Here is a 14,431-nt window from a genome sequence, read left to right on the forward strand (position 1 = left end):
AAAACTCAGTCATAAAACTTCAGAAGATGGGAATGAAAAGCAGAACTTCTAGAACTCAGTTTCTTCCACTGTTATTAATCTATTCTGGGTCTCTGCTCCAACTTGGTTCAATATTGGTGATGTTTATTTTCATAGAAATCTATTATTTTATCAAGAATTCCAAACATATATTTTTTCATCTCTGTATTTATGGTTTTAACTCTTTCCAAATTGCTAAGGTTAATATTTCTGTTTCCTACATGTTTTTTTTCTTTTATTGAGTTATCTACTTACTTCAATATTATAGTTCCTTATTTTATTATTTTTTCTTGAAAAAAACCTTTTGGATTAATATAAATGTACTCTTTTTATTCTAATTCATTCATTTCTACTTTTCACTTATCCATTCTTTGCTTTTCTATATTTGTTGACCAGTTGTACTTTTTAATTTAAATTCATAATTCACTTATTTTCTTTTTTTTCATTTAAAAAATAAAACTATCAAAGTGATAAATTCTACTCTGAGCACACTTCTGGTTACATCTCGTAAGTTTGATAAGTATTGTGTTTGGGACTGTTTATCAACTAGGTAATAACTGTTTATAGTTCTCTGACCCAATATTCATTTATTTACTTTTTAATAATTGAGATTTTATTATATTTTAGTTATTGATTTATTTTCTTTTACTACTGAATCTTGCTCACAAACTTTAGTTTGTATGTTTGTTATTCTGAAGAATTCATTTATGTTAAATTTGTGGTTTAAGAGTTATATAGTTTTAAAAACCTAACAATGATTTCAAAGAATCTACAATCTCTCTTCATAAAGTATAAAGTTCAATATATAACACTAAATACACTTGCTATTTTATTAATTTCTCTAATTCTACTGTAACTTTGTTTACTTCACGTATTAAAAACTGATATACTTTGAAGTCTTTGACTCTGGTGACTATACTTTTGGCAGAATCTTCTTTTATTTACGAGCTTTGTTTTATATATTTCAACATCATATTATCTGATCCTCAAGTGATATTTAGTTACCCTCCCATTTTAACTTTTTTCTGTTAGTCCTCTTTTTCCTGATATTAATATTATTATGCCTGTTGTGTTCGTCATTTATGTATTGAAGATGTCCGTTATGACAAGGGAAACAAGATGACTAAGACTGATTTGGGTCACTCAGTGTATATACCACTGTCATATCAAGTGGGTTTGACCCCCAAAAGAAATCTGAATTATGTCACTGTGGCAGGAGACACAGTGGCTTGAATGTCATAGTAATCAGGAATACATACAACTGGAAGTTACAGAAAACACTCAACTAGAAACAATTACAATTAAAAATAAAGTAAAAAAAATGTAGGAGTTTATTTTTCTATGTGAAGAGAAGAGGAATTAGACAGGTGTCACATTATAATGTGTCTACTCTGGACGTCATCCAAGGGAGCAGAACCAAGCTAATCACAAAGATGGGCTCTGAGGAAGACTATGACTGCATTTACTAATCAAAGATCCAACTACAGATTAAAGTGTCATATTTGAATCAAATTTATTTTATGTTTGATTCTTTGATTATAGATGAGTATATAAATAGGAAAGATATTATCTTTAACAATAAATTCTTTTTTTACCAACCAAATTATCTAAGCAAAACTAAAAATCAAATATCACAAACTTAAATTTCAGAAACAACTTTTAAGGTATAAATATTATGTATGTATATATATGCATATATTATATATATTATAGTCCATAATGTATGGTCTTCGGTGTTGATTTACATGCAGTAAGCATTATAAAATGTCTGAGGCCTGAAATATAAACTCCTTCAGAACCGATCTCTACCCCAAATAAAAAAGAGCTTTTTTGCTGTAGTTTCTAATAATTATTTATTATTTTCACCAATTCTACAAATGGAACACTTGCTATTCATTATCTCTTACTTAAAACACATATAGCTAAATGTATTTTCTCTCGTTATTTTTATCCCACATGCATTAGAAAAAAGGAGTGTGGCTACATTTTACTAAAATTCTGCCAAAGAAAGTACTGAAAGTAAATTCATACTATGAGTGAATAATGATGTATTTCACCTCATTTTAATTTCAGTAATTGACTGGAAAAACAGGAAGATCTATTAAAAGGACCATGTGCTGGTCAAACATTAATGAGAAAATTTCAGAGTCACGGGTTGTCATGGTGACAGGGTATTATAGAAATCTGATTAGTATGCCCAGCAGCTACAGAAGTGATAGGCTACACTTCTAATTGTGTTGTCTCTGCTTGCAAGATGGGCTTTATGTTTCTGAGACATGAGAGGCAGGGCAGATTTGTTTATCCATATACCAGATACAGAACGCATTACATGTTCAAAAATTAAATTCAAACATCTAGTACCAAAGATTATTTGGTAAAATTATTTGGTATAATTTTAAAATTATATTTGGTATAATTTTAAAATTATATTTTATTTGGTATAATTTTAAAATTATATTTTAAAAACATTTTCAAAAATTAAAATTAAAAAATTAGTTTACTCTTCTCATTAACACACAAATTTCTGGACAATTTAGTTACTTTTATTTCAATCTAATTTCATTGACATTCATACTAAGGATAAGACAAAGATGGTTTAAAAAAAAAAAGTCTTGTGAAAACAAACAAACAAAAATCAATAAGGTCCTCCTAAGACCAAAATTTCCCAGTGGAATGGTTGAGAAGTTGCACTACGGACTATGCATCTCCAAGAGTAGTTAGACCAGAGACTGTTAGAAAGAGCCAGATAGAGCCAGATGCTTAACAAATGTTAAGCATAATGTTGAATAAGAGAAGACAGTTGGGATTAGGGATAGCAGTTGACCACAAGCAACTGTGGGCAGAGCTTCCTGCCACCAGAATAATGTACTACATGTTTAACAGTGTCTTTCCTTCTGTGCCCCTGTTCTTTTGGTACAAAAATTCAGTGAATCCTGAAAATTACAGGGCTCAATGCCTTCAGTTCTGCTTTGTTTTCTTTAATGTCTTGAGTATCATTGAAATTTTTAAAGAAATTGATCACTGCCTCCTGATCCTTTTTGGTAGAAAACTTAATTCTAAAAGGAAAACATGCAAGATTAACAGAGGCAAAGTAAACACTGATATGCATTATTGAAATTCATGTGCCTTTTCATAGCTTATGAGTACAAGGAGCATTTCTAATGCTTGTCCTGGGAAGCTTATTACTCTTTTTAAATGCATCAGCATGTGGACTAAGTTTTACATGTACTAAATATCAAAAGCAATCAATCTAAAGTCAATATAAGGAAAGCCAAAGGAACATTATCTACACATTTCAAAATTCAGTGGAAGAGGCGGGGTTGCAGAGAGAAAAGTGGCAGTACAAAGTTTCAAGTTTCATTTATACAAGATGAGTGAGTCCTAGAGATCTACTGTATAGTACAGAGCCTACAGCAAATGATACTTATTGAATACTTAAAAAATTGCTAAGAAGGTAGATCTTACGTTAAGTATTTTTATAATGATGATGATGATGATAAAATAAAGTGGATGGGAAGAAACTTTTGGAGATGATAGATATGTTTATGGTATAGATTGTAGTGATGATTTCAAGGATGTATACTTAACTCCAAACTTATCAGGTCGTATATATTAAATATGTACACCTATTCATACTTCAATAAAGTGGTTTAAGAAAAAAAAAAAAAAAGCCAGCAGAGTGAAGACACAGAGTAAACAAATGCATTCCTGGAGAGATCAGGCTGGCTCTGGGAGTTGTGTGTACTGACCTGGGATGGAAGCAGCAATCCGAAAGCCAGTCGGTGTGGCCCAATCCTGTGAGAAGCACATTGCCTTTGGGGAGCCCCACCACTTTCCAGACGCGGTCCTCCCCACAGGAGATGAGGATGTCTTTGCGGGGGTGCGTGATGATGCTACACAGGGAAAGAGAAGAAAAGGTAGTTACGGGGAGATAACAGTGAATGGTTTCATACTGGAAACAAATGAAATGGCAGGGATGATCCTTTTCAGCCAGGCAGGACGGCTTACTCAGAATGCTGGCTCAGAAGCCAGAAGAGCCAGGTTCGACGTCCTGGCTATAGCTCTAGCTTATGGCTTCTTGAATGCCATCAATCTAATTAACTTCACTGGATCTCAGATTCCTCATTTGAAAAATGGGATGGTTGATTTAGGTGAATGCTCATGTCTAATTCTGGTTTGAAACAATAATTCTGTTTTTTTTCTTTCAGGGAGGAAAAGTTATGCCAATGAAAATTTGGTGTTAGGATATTTGGACCAGTAGCCATGCTTATTATATAAAAGCAAACTTCTTTTCAGACTATAGTGTATCTTAAATCAGGCATTATCCAGGAAAAGATCATGAATCATAACCACATTATCATAGTTCTGTAATAAATTCTATAAATGAAACATTAACTCCATGGTCCACTATCTACACAAAGGAGCTCAAATTCTTCATTAATATGCCACCTAAATTTGCTTCAGTCAATGCACAGTACACAAATTACAGTAATGAATTCAGGATGCAGAAGACAATTCCCACTCTATAAAGGCATAGAGGGAATTGAGAAAGAAGTATGTAAAATTAATGATTAACACATTAAGCAGTATTATTTGAGCCAGACTATGATCATTGTGGCTGTTTATTTATTTACTGAAGCTAATCCATTCTAAAATCAAGAGTCTAAAAGGTTAATGCCTGATATTTTATCTATGGCAATGCTTTAATCTTATTTATATAGCGTTTCATCTATGCCTTACAATGTAATGGGAACGAATGTGCCGAATGTTAAGCACCTATTAAAATACCAGCCTAAATATTAGCAACAAATTGTTCAGTTTCAACATAGCCATCTCAAATCAAAGACATAATGCATTTACTTGCCTATACAGTGAAGTGAAACAAATAATGACTTAAATAATGACTTAAACAAATAATGACTTAAAAAATAAGAATTACACATTCATTTCTCCCACAGTCCATTCTATGAATGGCATTGTTCCCTTCTTCTGCAAAAAAGACTTTAGGAAATCAATTTCCCAAAGAAATCATGGTCTGGGTCCATACCTACATGAGTAACTCCAGGGCTTACATGAGAGCAAAACTTTTCTCCTTATGGATCCCTTCCAATAATACCACTAAATCCCAGAATTGTGAGCTGAAAAATCATGCCTTTCCATTAGACCTATCCAGTTTTGGAAATTTGCCGGGGTCAGTATTGGAACTATTCAACTCACAGGCATGTGACTACTATGAGCAGGTCCTTCTTTCTGGTGAAACAGTTTCCCTTTTCTCTAGCACTTTGCTGCTCAAAATAAACATAGTAGAAGGGGAATTATTCATTTTGTAATTCATCATAATTGGTTTGTGACTTCCAGAAGGCCAGTTCAGGAAAGGAATTTATTACAGCTCAAACTGGGGAGAGGATACATTTATAGAACTTAATTAGAAGAAAAATATGATGAGAGGTAAAACATGTCAGATTGAAATGAATTCTATATTCAAACACACATAAGAAGGCAAACCAAATCCTTGAAGCTACTGAGTATGATGTATGTTAGCTCACAGCTTTCCGGGCAGACACATGCACACTTGACTAGACGATAAATTACTCTCTTTACGTGAAGATAACTAAAGTCATTGATGTCTTTACGGACTTTGAAAGATAAGTTTCCAAAATGACTTTGTGGGGGAAACTATTTGTAGAAGTTAAGGAAAAAAAAAGATAAACACAAACCTATTGGTGGTTAATCAGTTTTGGAAGTGTTTTTCCAGACTCTTCTGAACACTTCTACTTTGAGGGCCCCTCCATAACACCTGAACTTCCCGAGAACTCATCCCACTAATCACACTCTCAGGTTTCTCTATGCATATATTTCTTTTCTAACATTACATGTGACTTATCTTTCCTAATTATTCTGGACCAGTTTCAGTCAAACACTGATATTTTATTCTTTAAAAAGTATAATTTACATCATCTATGAAATGGTCTTTAAGTGATTAGAACTATTTCCAGCGTGTATAGAAGGGAATTTAATGCTCTCGTAAGAATCAATTAACAAGTACTTGTTATTGAGTTAGTCACAGAATAAGTGCACCAGCAAAGACTGGGTCATAGTGATAAAGATCCCCAATCAAGAGTTGCAGATTCTGGGCTTCCCTGGTGGCGCAGTGGTTGAGAGTCCGCCTGCCAATGCAGGGGACACGGGTTCGTGCCCCGGTCCGGGAAGATTCCACACGCCGCAGAGCGGCTGGGCCTGTGAGCCATGGCCGCTGAGCCTGCGCGTCCAGAGCCTGTGCTCCGCAACGGGAGAGGCCACAACAGTGAGAGGCCTGCTTACCGAAAAAAAAAAAAAAAAAAAAAAGGAGTTGCAGATTCTGATTCCAATCATTCCTTGTGGGAGAACACAGGTCAGGGGCCACGAACCAGAAATATTCCCCCAGATACAGAAGTTTAGTGAAGCTGAGTGTCATTATCAACTCCATAATGAGGCACTGGTGTCTGAAATCCTCCTCCTTCTCTCCATCATCAATTAACAACAATAATATCCAACATTGTTTGAAAACTAAATGTGCACCAGAATTTGTACTAAATCCTTAATTCTCACAACAAGTAGAAAGAAAGCTCACGAGGTCAAGGGTTTATGTCTGTTTGTTTGTTGTGTACTTGCTGTATACTCACCCCCAACAGTGGCTGGGATATATTAGCTATTCAGTACATACTTGTCATACGTCTGACGGGGGGACTGACTTCGGTACAGTTAGTTTTATTATATTATAACTAAGTAAACAGAGGTTGAGATATTATGTAAATTGCTCAAGTTTGATAATAGATGGAGGCTGACTTTGAATCCAGGATGGTCTGAATTTGAGGATCATGAATTTAGACATTTTCACTTAGTGTCAGTCTTTCATAGTTTATTATTTATATGTGTGTACTGTAAGTATCAATAATTCTTGTAACAGAGATGGGAGATATCATTCCCAGTAAATGTTTAAAGTCATTTAGTCATTATTAAGTCCTGAGTTAATATATCTAGGAATTTTCAGTGTATATATCAGAGCTGGGTACCACCTGACATAACAGTCTTAAAAAGAGGACCCTACTCTTTACAATAAAATGCTCTGGTCCTATAAGAGAAACCAGGTGAGTAGCACCCCTTGTACATTCTGATCTACAAAGGCTTTTGTGCTAATATACTACATGTTGCACTTAATAAACTCATTAATTTGATCTCTTGTGCTAATATTATGAGCCTTGTATTATTCTTTAAGTTATCAGAGGGCATTAATGTTTTATTCACCTATTTTCATAGAGAACTCTTCAAAGAATAAATAAATATTCTCTGTAAAGAATAGATAAAGCATAAATGTAGAAGGATATTTAATAAGCATTGATTCCATGGGCATTTAATTCATTGAGAATTTTCCCAGTATATTCAGGCCTCAACTTTCATCATTCTATTTATCTCTAAATCAGTCTTTTTTTTTTTTTTTTTTTTGCGGTACACGGGCCTCTCACTGTTGTGGCCTCTCCCGCTGCGGAGCACAGGCTCCGGACGCGCAGGCCCAGCGGCCATGGCTCATGGGCCCAGCCGCTCAGCGGCCTGTGGGATCCTCCCGGACCAGGGCAAGAACCCGTGTCCCCTGCATCGGCAGGCGGACTCTCAACCACTGAGCCACCAGGGAAGCCCTCTAAATCAGTCTTTTAAAGAAGTTGAAAAATGGGAGAAATAACTAACAATTTATAGGAGTCAGTTCCTGATCTCCAAATGGCATACATTAACTCATTTAACGGTCATAATGCCCCCATGACTTAGGTCTATTATTATTCCTATTTTGCAGATAGGGAAACTGGGGCACAGAGAGGTTAAATGATCTACTCAAGGTCACAAACCCAGGAAGTGGCAGAGGGAGGACATGAATTTGAGCAGACTGTCTCCAGAGTCCATCTCTCTCTGGAAAGTGAGCTCAGAACCTCATCCCTTTCCTTTTTTTAGATGATAACATTGGAGAAGAAGCCACACTGAAGACTGTATTATTTTTATCTAGGGAATTTATTGAGATGATCTTAAAATTCAAAACCACTGATAATTTTTTTTTGTCATTTTTCTAATGATGTGTGAAAAGGTTTTAACTATTGTCACTTATTTTCTGGAAGTTGGGCACTGGTTAGGTTCAGAGTGGTGGAGAAATAGATCAAAGTTGATTGGAAAAACAAGTACTTATGATCTAAAGCTGAGGTTGGCCAACATTTTCTTAAAGGGCCAGAGAGTAAATATTTTCGGCTTATAGACCATATGGTCTCTGCCATAACTATGTAACTCTCCTTTTCACAAATAAGGAGGAAATACTAAAACTGACCCATAAGGGTATTGTGCTGTGAGGATAAGTTGGTATATGTAAAGCGGTTGGAACAACATCTAAGCATGGTCAGCTTTCCATAAATATTAGCTATTATTATTATTGAACATCATTGCACTTCATTGTAACCTGGCCCTTCATGTAAACTTCTATAATCTACACATGCCTCTTTTAAGGATCACAGGTAGTAAATTTAGTCCTTAAAATTGTAAATATTTAGAGAAAAATGATGTTTCCATGTGGTTTTGATAGACACCAGACATTGCTGTACTTTATTTGATGTTAAATCATCTGACAAAAATGTAGGACCCACACATAATACTTTCACACATGAACATGAGGAAGCTTTGTGGTGGTCTCTTTCATAATGTGGTTTTTAGGAATGTATTGCGGGAAACAGTGGACAATACGTACACATTGACCCCTCTCCCTGCCTTCATGTACACAGGTAGCATCAAGTAGTTTCTGGTCACTGGGGATGGGCTCTGCGAGGCCCTGGGCATACTGAGATGAAGACAACACAGTTCCTCTCCTCAAGTTCTGTCCACAAATAGGTATCCCTCTTCTAACTAATCATAAAATGATTTTCCTTCTCAAAGATGTCTTCCCGAAGTTCTAATTAATAAGAATAATGAGTTCTTACTTAATATCTTCCTGGCGCCTGCCCTAAGTGCCACAAAGTCATTTTACTTTAAATTTTGAATATAACCTTTCTGCTTCCCTTTAACTTACTATTAATTATAATTGCAAGATTCAAAGACAAAGGCCCTGTCACCTCCTTCCTAAGTTAATAAGCCTGTGACTAGGGTGAAAATAGTACAGGAAAACATCTTAAGGATTCAAAAAAGGAAATTGTGGGTGAATGCTAATCCTGCCTCTTAATCAAGTCAGTCCTGATGAAGTATCCATAAAATGTTTTGTTAAACAATATACCAGGCATGTTACATAAAATATTATGTTCTATCAGAGATTTTCTCTCTTTTATAATAGGACACATCCCTTACAATAGACCATGTGATATACACTTCAGAATCTCTTCTCTCTAATTGAAATTGTTCTTTCCAGAAGTGGCGTTACACAAGGATATTTTGGAGGGAATGTGTGGGGGTGTATGGCGAACACTATTAATTATCAACAGAGTCACTGACATAAGCGCCACTGTTAGACTTTTCAGAGAGAAGAATATTAATCTAAAAAAAGATTGTCACAAGAAAGACTAATTAGATACCCCTGTCTTCACTTTAGGTTATTCAGCATTGTAAATGTTTCCTTCACTTCAGTTCACAGGCTCTAATTATTTCCAACACAGAAGATGCTCAGAGGGTTGAAAATGAATCAATATCAAAATGTGTGCCCTGTGAACAGTGGGTGACCACTATCTACTCGTCCTTAACGATAGCACACAGTCACACACTGCACATGCTTTTATCCAGCTGACCAGGACAAAAATATACAAAACATCTGTCTGACTGTTGCTCCGCTAATAACCGCATCTTATATTTGGGTATGCATCAGGATTTACAAAGCACTCTAACATGCAACTTTTACTCTTTATTTCAACCAATATGGATTAAGAGCCTACGATGCAGTATGCAAAACAGACAGGAGCAGCACTCTCAGGGAGCTTACATGTGAATGTGGGGAAACAAACAGCAACAATCAAATGACTGAACAGAATAGCCTAGCTATGAGAAAAACCAGCAAAGTGATATGACAATGATTTGTAGGAGAATGTTATTTTTGTTGTTGTTGTTGCAGAGCACGGGCTCTAGGCACGCGGGCTTCAGTAGTTGTGGTTCGCGAGCTCTAGAGCCCAGGCTCAGTAGTTGTGGCGCATGGGCTTCATTGCTCCGAGACATGTGGGGTCTTCCTGGCCCAGGGCTCGAACCCGTGTCCCCTGCGTTGGCAGGCGGATTCGTAACCACTGCACCACCAGGGAAGCCCCGAGAATGTTATTTTTGATGAGGTGGTTACCAGAGTCCTCACTGAAGACATGACATTCTAGCCAAGATCAGAATGGCAAGAAGGAAGAAGTATTTTTAGGACAATTTAGGGGCAGGTGGTTTCAGGCACAGGTGACCGCACCTACAAAAGTGCTAAGGCTCGGGCTTCCCTGGTGGTGCAGTGGTTGGGAGTCCGCCTGCCGATTCAGGGGACGCGGGTTCGTGCTCCGGTCCGGGAGGATCCCACATGCCGCGGAGCGGCTAGGCCCGTGAGCCATGGCCGCTGAAGCTGCGCATCTGGAGCCTGTGCTCCGCAGCGGGAGAGGCCACAACAGCGAGAGGCCCGCGTACCGCAAAAAAAAAAAAAAAAAAAAAAAAAAGTGCTAAGGCTCAAGGGAGTTGGTGTATTCAAGGGACAGAAGGAAGGCCAGGGTGACTACAGAGAGAGGCGAGGACTCTGCTGAGGATGGATGATAAGCAGGTGGAAAGCAAGGACCAGATCATATGCGGCCTCACAGGCTGAGAAAAAGAGACTGGCATTTATCCTAACATCACTGAATAGTTTTAAGTAGGAGACTGATATATGAATGATAATTATTTAAAAGATCTCTCCAGCTCCTGTGTGGAAAATGAGAAAGTGGGGAGCAAGAGATAAAAAACAAAACAGTAGCTAGGAGTATACATTAGTAACTTAAGTATAATGGCTTTAGATCCATTTCACACACAGCTCCTCATTATTATGAAAGGTGTCACTTTAGTATATTAATATTTTTTGCCATTATCCTCAGGAACAGTCAACTCATAGTTCTTCTCACTAATAAAGAATATTAAATTATTAAGTGTACTTTAAAAAAGTGCCAAAGTAAAATGGATTAAAAGCCATAAAACAAATGTGTGCACAAAACAATGAAAAAATCTGTCAAAATAAGATATCAGGTCCCATTCTTTTTCAGAAGTCAGCTAAGAAAATGTGAAAATATGAAATATTAATACTTCCTGGGCACTTTAAATTTAAAAATGTAATATTATAGATTTTATTCAAGACTATATAGGATTTATATTGTCAGGATCTGGAAAGTAGTACCTACCTTTCATTTTTATTAAATAGATGAGGCATTTTCACAGTTTGTGGCATTATTAATAATACCCCAGAGGGTAGTTAGTCATAAAGGCTAACACTTCCTTTTTATTTTTCTTGTCCAGTGTTCTTCCAACCTCATACTTACAGTAAATTTGGAGTCGGGTAGAGTACCAAATAGTCTTCCCCTTGCCTTGCTGCGTGGCTGGTAGTTCTAATCCCAGTCATGGGCAAGGGAAGAGGCAGGCAAGATTGTATGTGTGTCCTGGCTCATCTCTAGGGCAATTCTATTTTTGTTACCTCTTCTATATACTTATATAAATGCTCCATTGAAATTTGTAGATTTGTATTTTTATAAGAAAAATTCCCCCAATACATATACAAATGTAAAGATTTTCCACCAACACTCAAAGATCATTTGTGAAAAGTCAACATATATGCAAATATGCAGCCTCATAATCTTGCAAAATTTACTACCACCTCATCTACACAGCTGGGCACCTTTGTTTCATAGCGTGGAGGGAGCTCCCACTTTGGTGAGTACACAAGCCAGGCCGTTTCCCAATTATCTCCCAAATTAAAATTCTTAAGATCAGGGACCTTAAGAAAAGCTATTTAAATTTATTATGTTTCTGTTTTCTTACATTAAAAAATGTAATATCATTTATCCTGTGTCCTTCACTTCATTCCTGTTTTATTAAATAAAACAAACCTTAAGAAAGGATATTCTTAAGCTAAACAATATATAATTTCCATCTCCTCCAGAAGTTCTTGTTCCAGAAGTTGTTCTAATATGTGAAAGAAAGACCATTTCAAGATACACAGAGTCAACTAGATGAAATTTATAAACTCCAAAGACAGAGGAATACAGGCCCCACTATTTTAGTAAATGGAATAAAGAAGATCAATGTAACAGGTCAACCACTTCCAGATTTATGAAAATAGTTCCTGGAACGTTCCTGCTACCTTAGCAGCTGAACATTTTATGCTACATAGTTTTATACACACTGTGTTTCATGTTATGAAATTGCTGTGTAGTTCTTTATGGTTTAACAAGTTTGAAAAGTTACATTACACATTTATATTCTTAAGAAACCCATTTCAATAATAAAGTTTATTTGGTTATTTCATGTTTCAGCAATCTACAAGAATTCTGTGTAGTTATAAATATAAGAATTTTCCATTTCCTTAGTATATTAGTGACACAGAGTAGACGCTTTTCTAAGCTTAAGTCAAACATCTTCATGGTAAGAGCTCTATCATGAAAATCTCTTTTCAAGGAGGATATTTAGAAATATAAGCTACATATAATCTAGGAATAATTGGAAGTGTTACCACGTAAGACATGGAATTGAGGTACACTTATACATTGAAGTATAGTACAAAAGTCTGTTCTGAACTTGGCCTAATTTATTAGAAACCACCAAGCCAGTGTGATGATTGTGATGATGGTTAACTCTTGACAACTTCTTTTGGTACCTGTCTGATAAACAAATTAGAAAGCCAAAATGAATTACGTATGGCTGCTTTATTAGTAAGGAGTACTGACTAAAATTCAATACTTTTTTACAAAATAAGTTTTGCAATTTGAGACATATATTGAAATTATCATAAGTTACATAAATCGTCCTGAGTCTCAATTTCTATATTGAAAAATGTGCTAAGACTGAATGAATTTACATCATCATGTCTCATTTGTGTCAGAGGCCATGTGGCAGAACTGATGGGGACAAGAGAAGGAAACTAATTGGCACTCCCTGTATGTAGCTGGTGATATTAGAGGAAGCTGAAGAGCACCAGTGAGTGAGCCCCATCAGTTTCCAGGGGACTGAGGAGAAGGAACAGGGAGTCAGATGAAGGGGACAGTAGTAAGAACTGAGATGACAAAAACACCTTACTAAAGCTATTTAAACACACAGACAAGTGGAATTCAGGGTTGGTGGCCAGATGCACACAGCCAGAATTGATGAATAAAATAAAAAGTGTAAGTTTAAGGGGAGGAATTAGATGGCCAATCAGGCCAAAGTGAGATTTGCTAAGATTTGCTATGGTGGGACATAAATCCTAAAGGGAACAAGGTAGACAAAAATGGATCCACACAATGGCAGATTAAAAAAAGCAAGAAACAGGGCTTCCCTGGTGGCGCAGTGGTTGAGAGTCCGCCTGCCGATGCAGGGGACGCGGGTTCGTGCCCCGGGCGGGAAGATCCCACATGCCGCAGAGCGGCTGGGCCCGTGAGCCATGGCCGCTGAGCCTGCGCGTCCGGAGCCTGCGCTCCGCAACGGGAGAGGCCACAACAGTGAGAGGTCCGCGTACCACAAAAAAAAAAAAAAGAAAAAGAAAAAAGCAAGAAACAGATATGAAATGGGTCCTGATAATTGTCCATGTAGTAAGATGCTGCTTCATCTGTCTTTTATTACCATGCATTTGTCTCTGCATCGTAGATGCTACTGACCTCTTCCTTCTACTCCATGTGAAAGAAACAAAAATAAAGAGGTATGTACTGATTCCCTATTCTATTTCCAGCTACCTATTTTGGGTAAGAAAAGGGGACAGAGAGAGCAATCCAAGCAGCAACCTGCTGTGATTTCAGGTAAGCCTTGGACCTTCTGTTCTTGCCCAGCCCAATATTACAATCAGTTAGAACAGGAGCAACTGCACAGGTATTCAATACCATGATTTATTGTCTACCCTGAGTTCTACCAAATTCAGTGGGAGAAATAAAAGGTTATGCACCATTCCCAGTTCTCTGAAGCACACAGCTTAATCAACCCTCCTTTAATAAATAGCTCAAATTACTTTTCTTATTGCAGCACTCAATGTCTGTAGCACAGACCCCTCTGGAAATTACCCAGTGCTTCTCCTATACCATAAAGCTCTGCTTCCAGTTATTTTTGTATTATGTGCTTATATTTGTGTCTGTGTATTTGTGTGTAGTTTGTTTATGTTTTAACATTTTGTTGTCCTTAGCGAGGAGAGGGAATCTCACTGCAAGGGCAATCAGGAGAGATGGTTAAGTGTTTGCTGTAGTGTTAACCCCTTAACTCT

General features: G+C 36.8%; 1 protein-coding gene across 2 annotated transcripts in view; it reads right to left on the minus strand.

Annotated features, from left to right (window-relative positions):
* Positions 1–14,431, minus strand: part of SPAG16 (sperm associated antigen 16) — an 885,872-nt gene that overhangs the window by 468,139 nt on the left and 403,302 nt on the right. For both annotated transcript variants that reach the window (XM_060301456.2, XM_060301455.2), the window contains one exon: positions 3,768–3,911. In XM_060301456.2, coding sequence (XP_060157439.1) covers positions 3,768–3,911 — 144 coding nt within the window. The remainder of the gene's footprint in view (positions 1–3,767; positions 3,912–14,431) is intronic.

This window comes from Globicephala melas, chromosome 7, assembly GCF_963455315.2.
Source record: "Globicephala melas chromosome 7, mGloMel1.2, whole genome shotgun sequence".
NCBI classification, from domain to species: Eukaryota; Metazoa; Chordata; class Mammalia; order Artiodactyla; family Delphinidae; genus Globicephala; species Globicephala melas.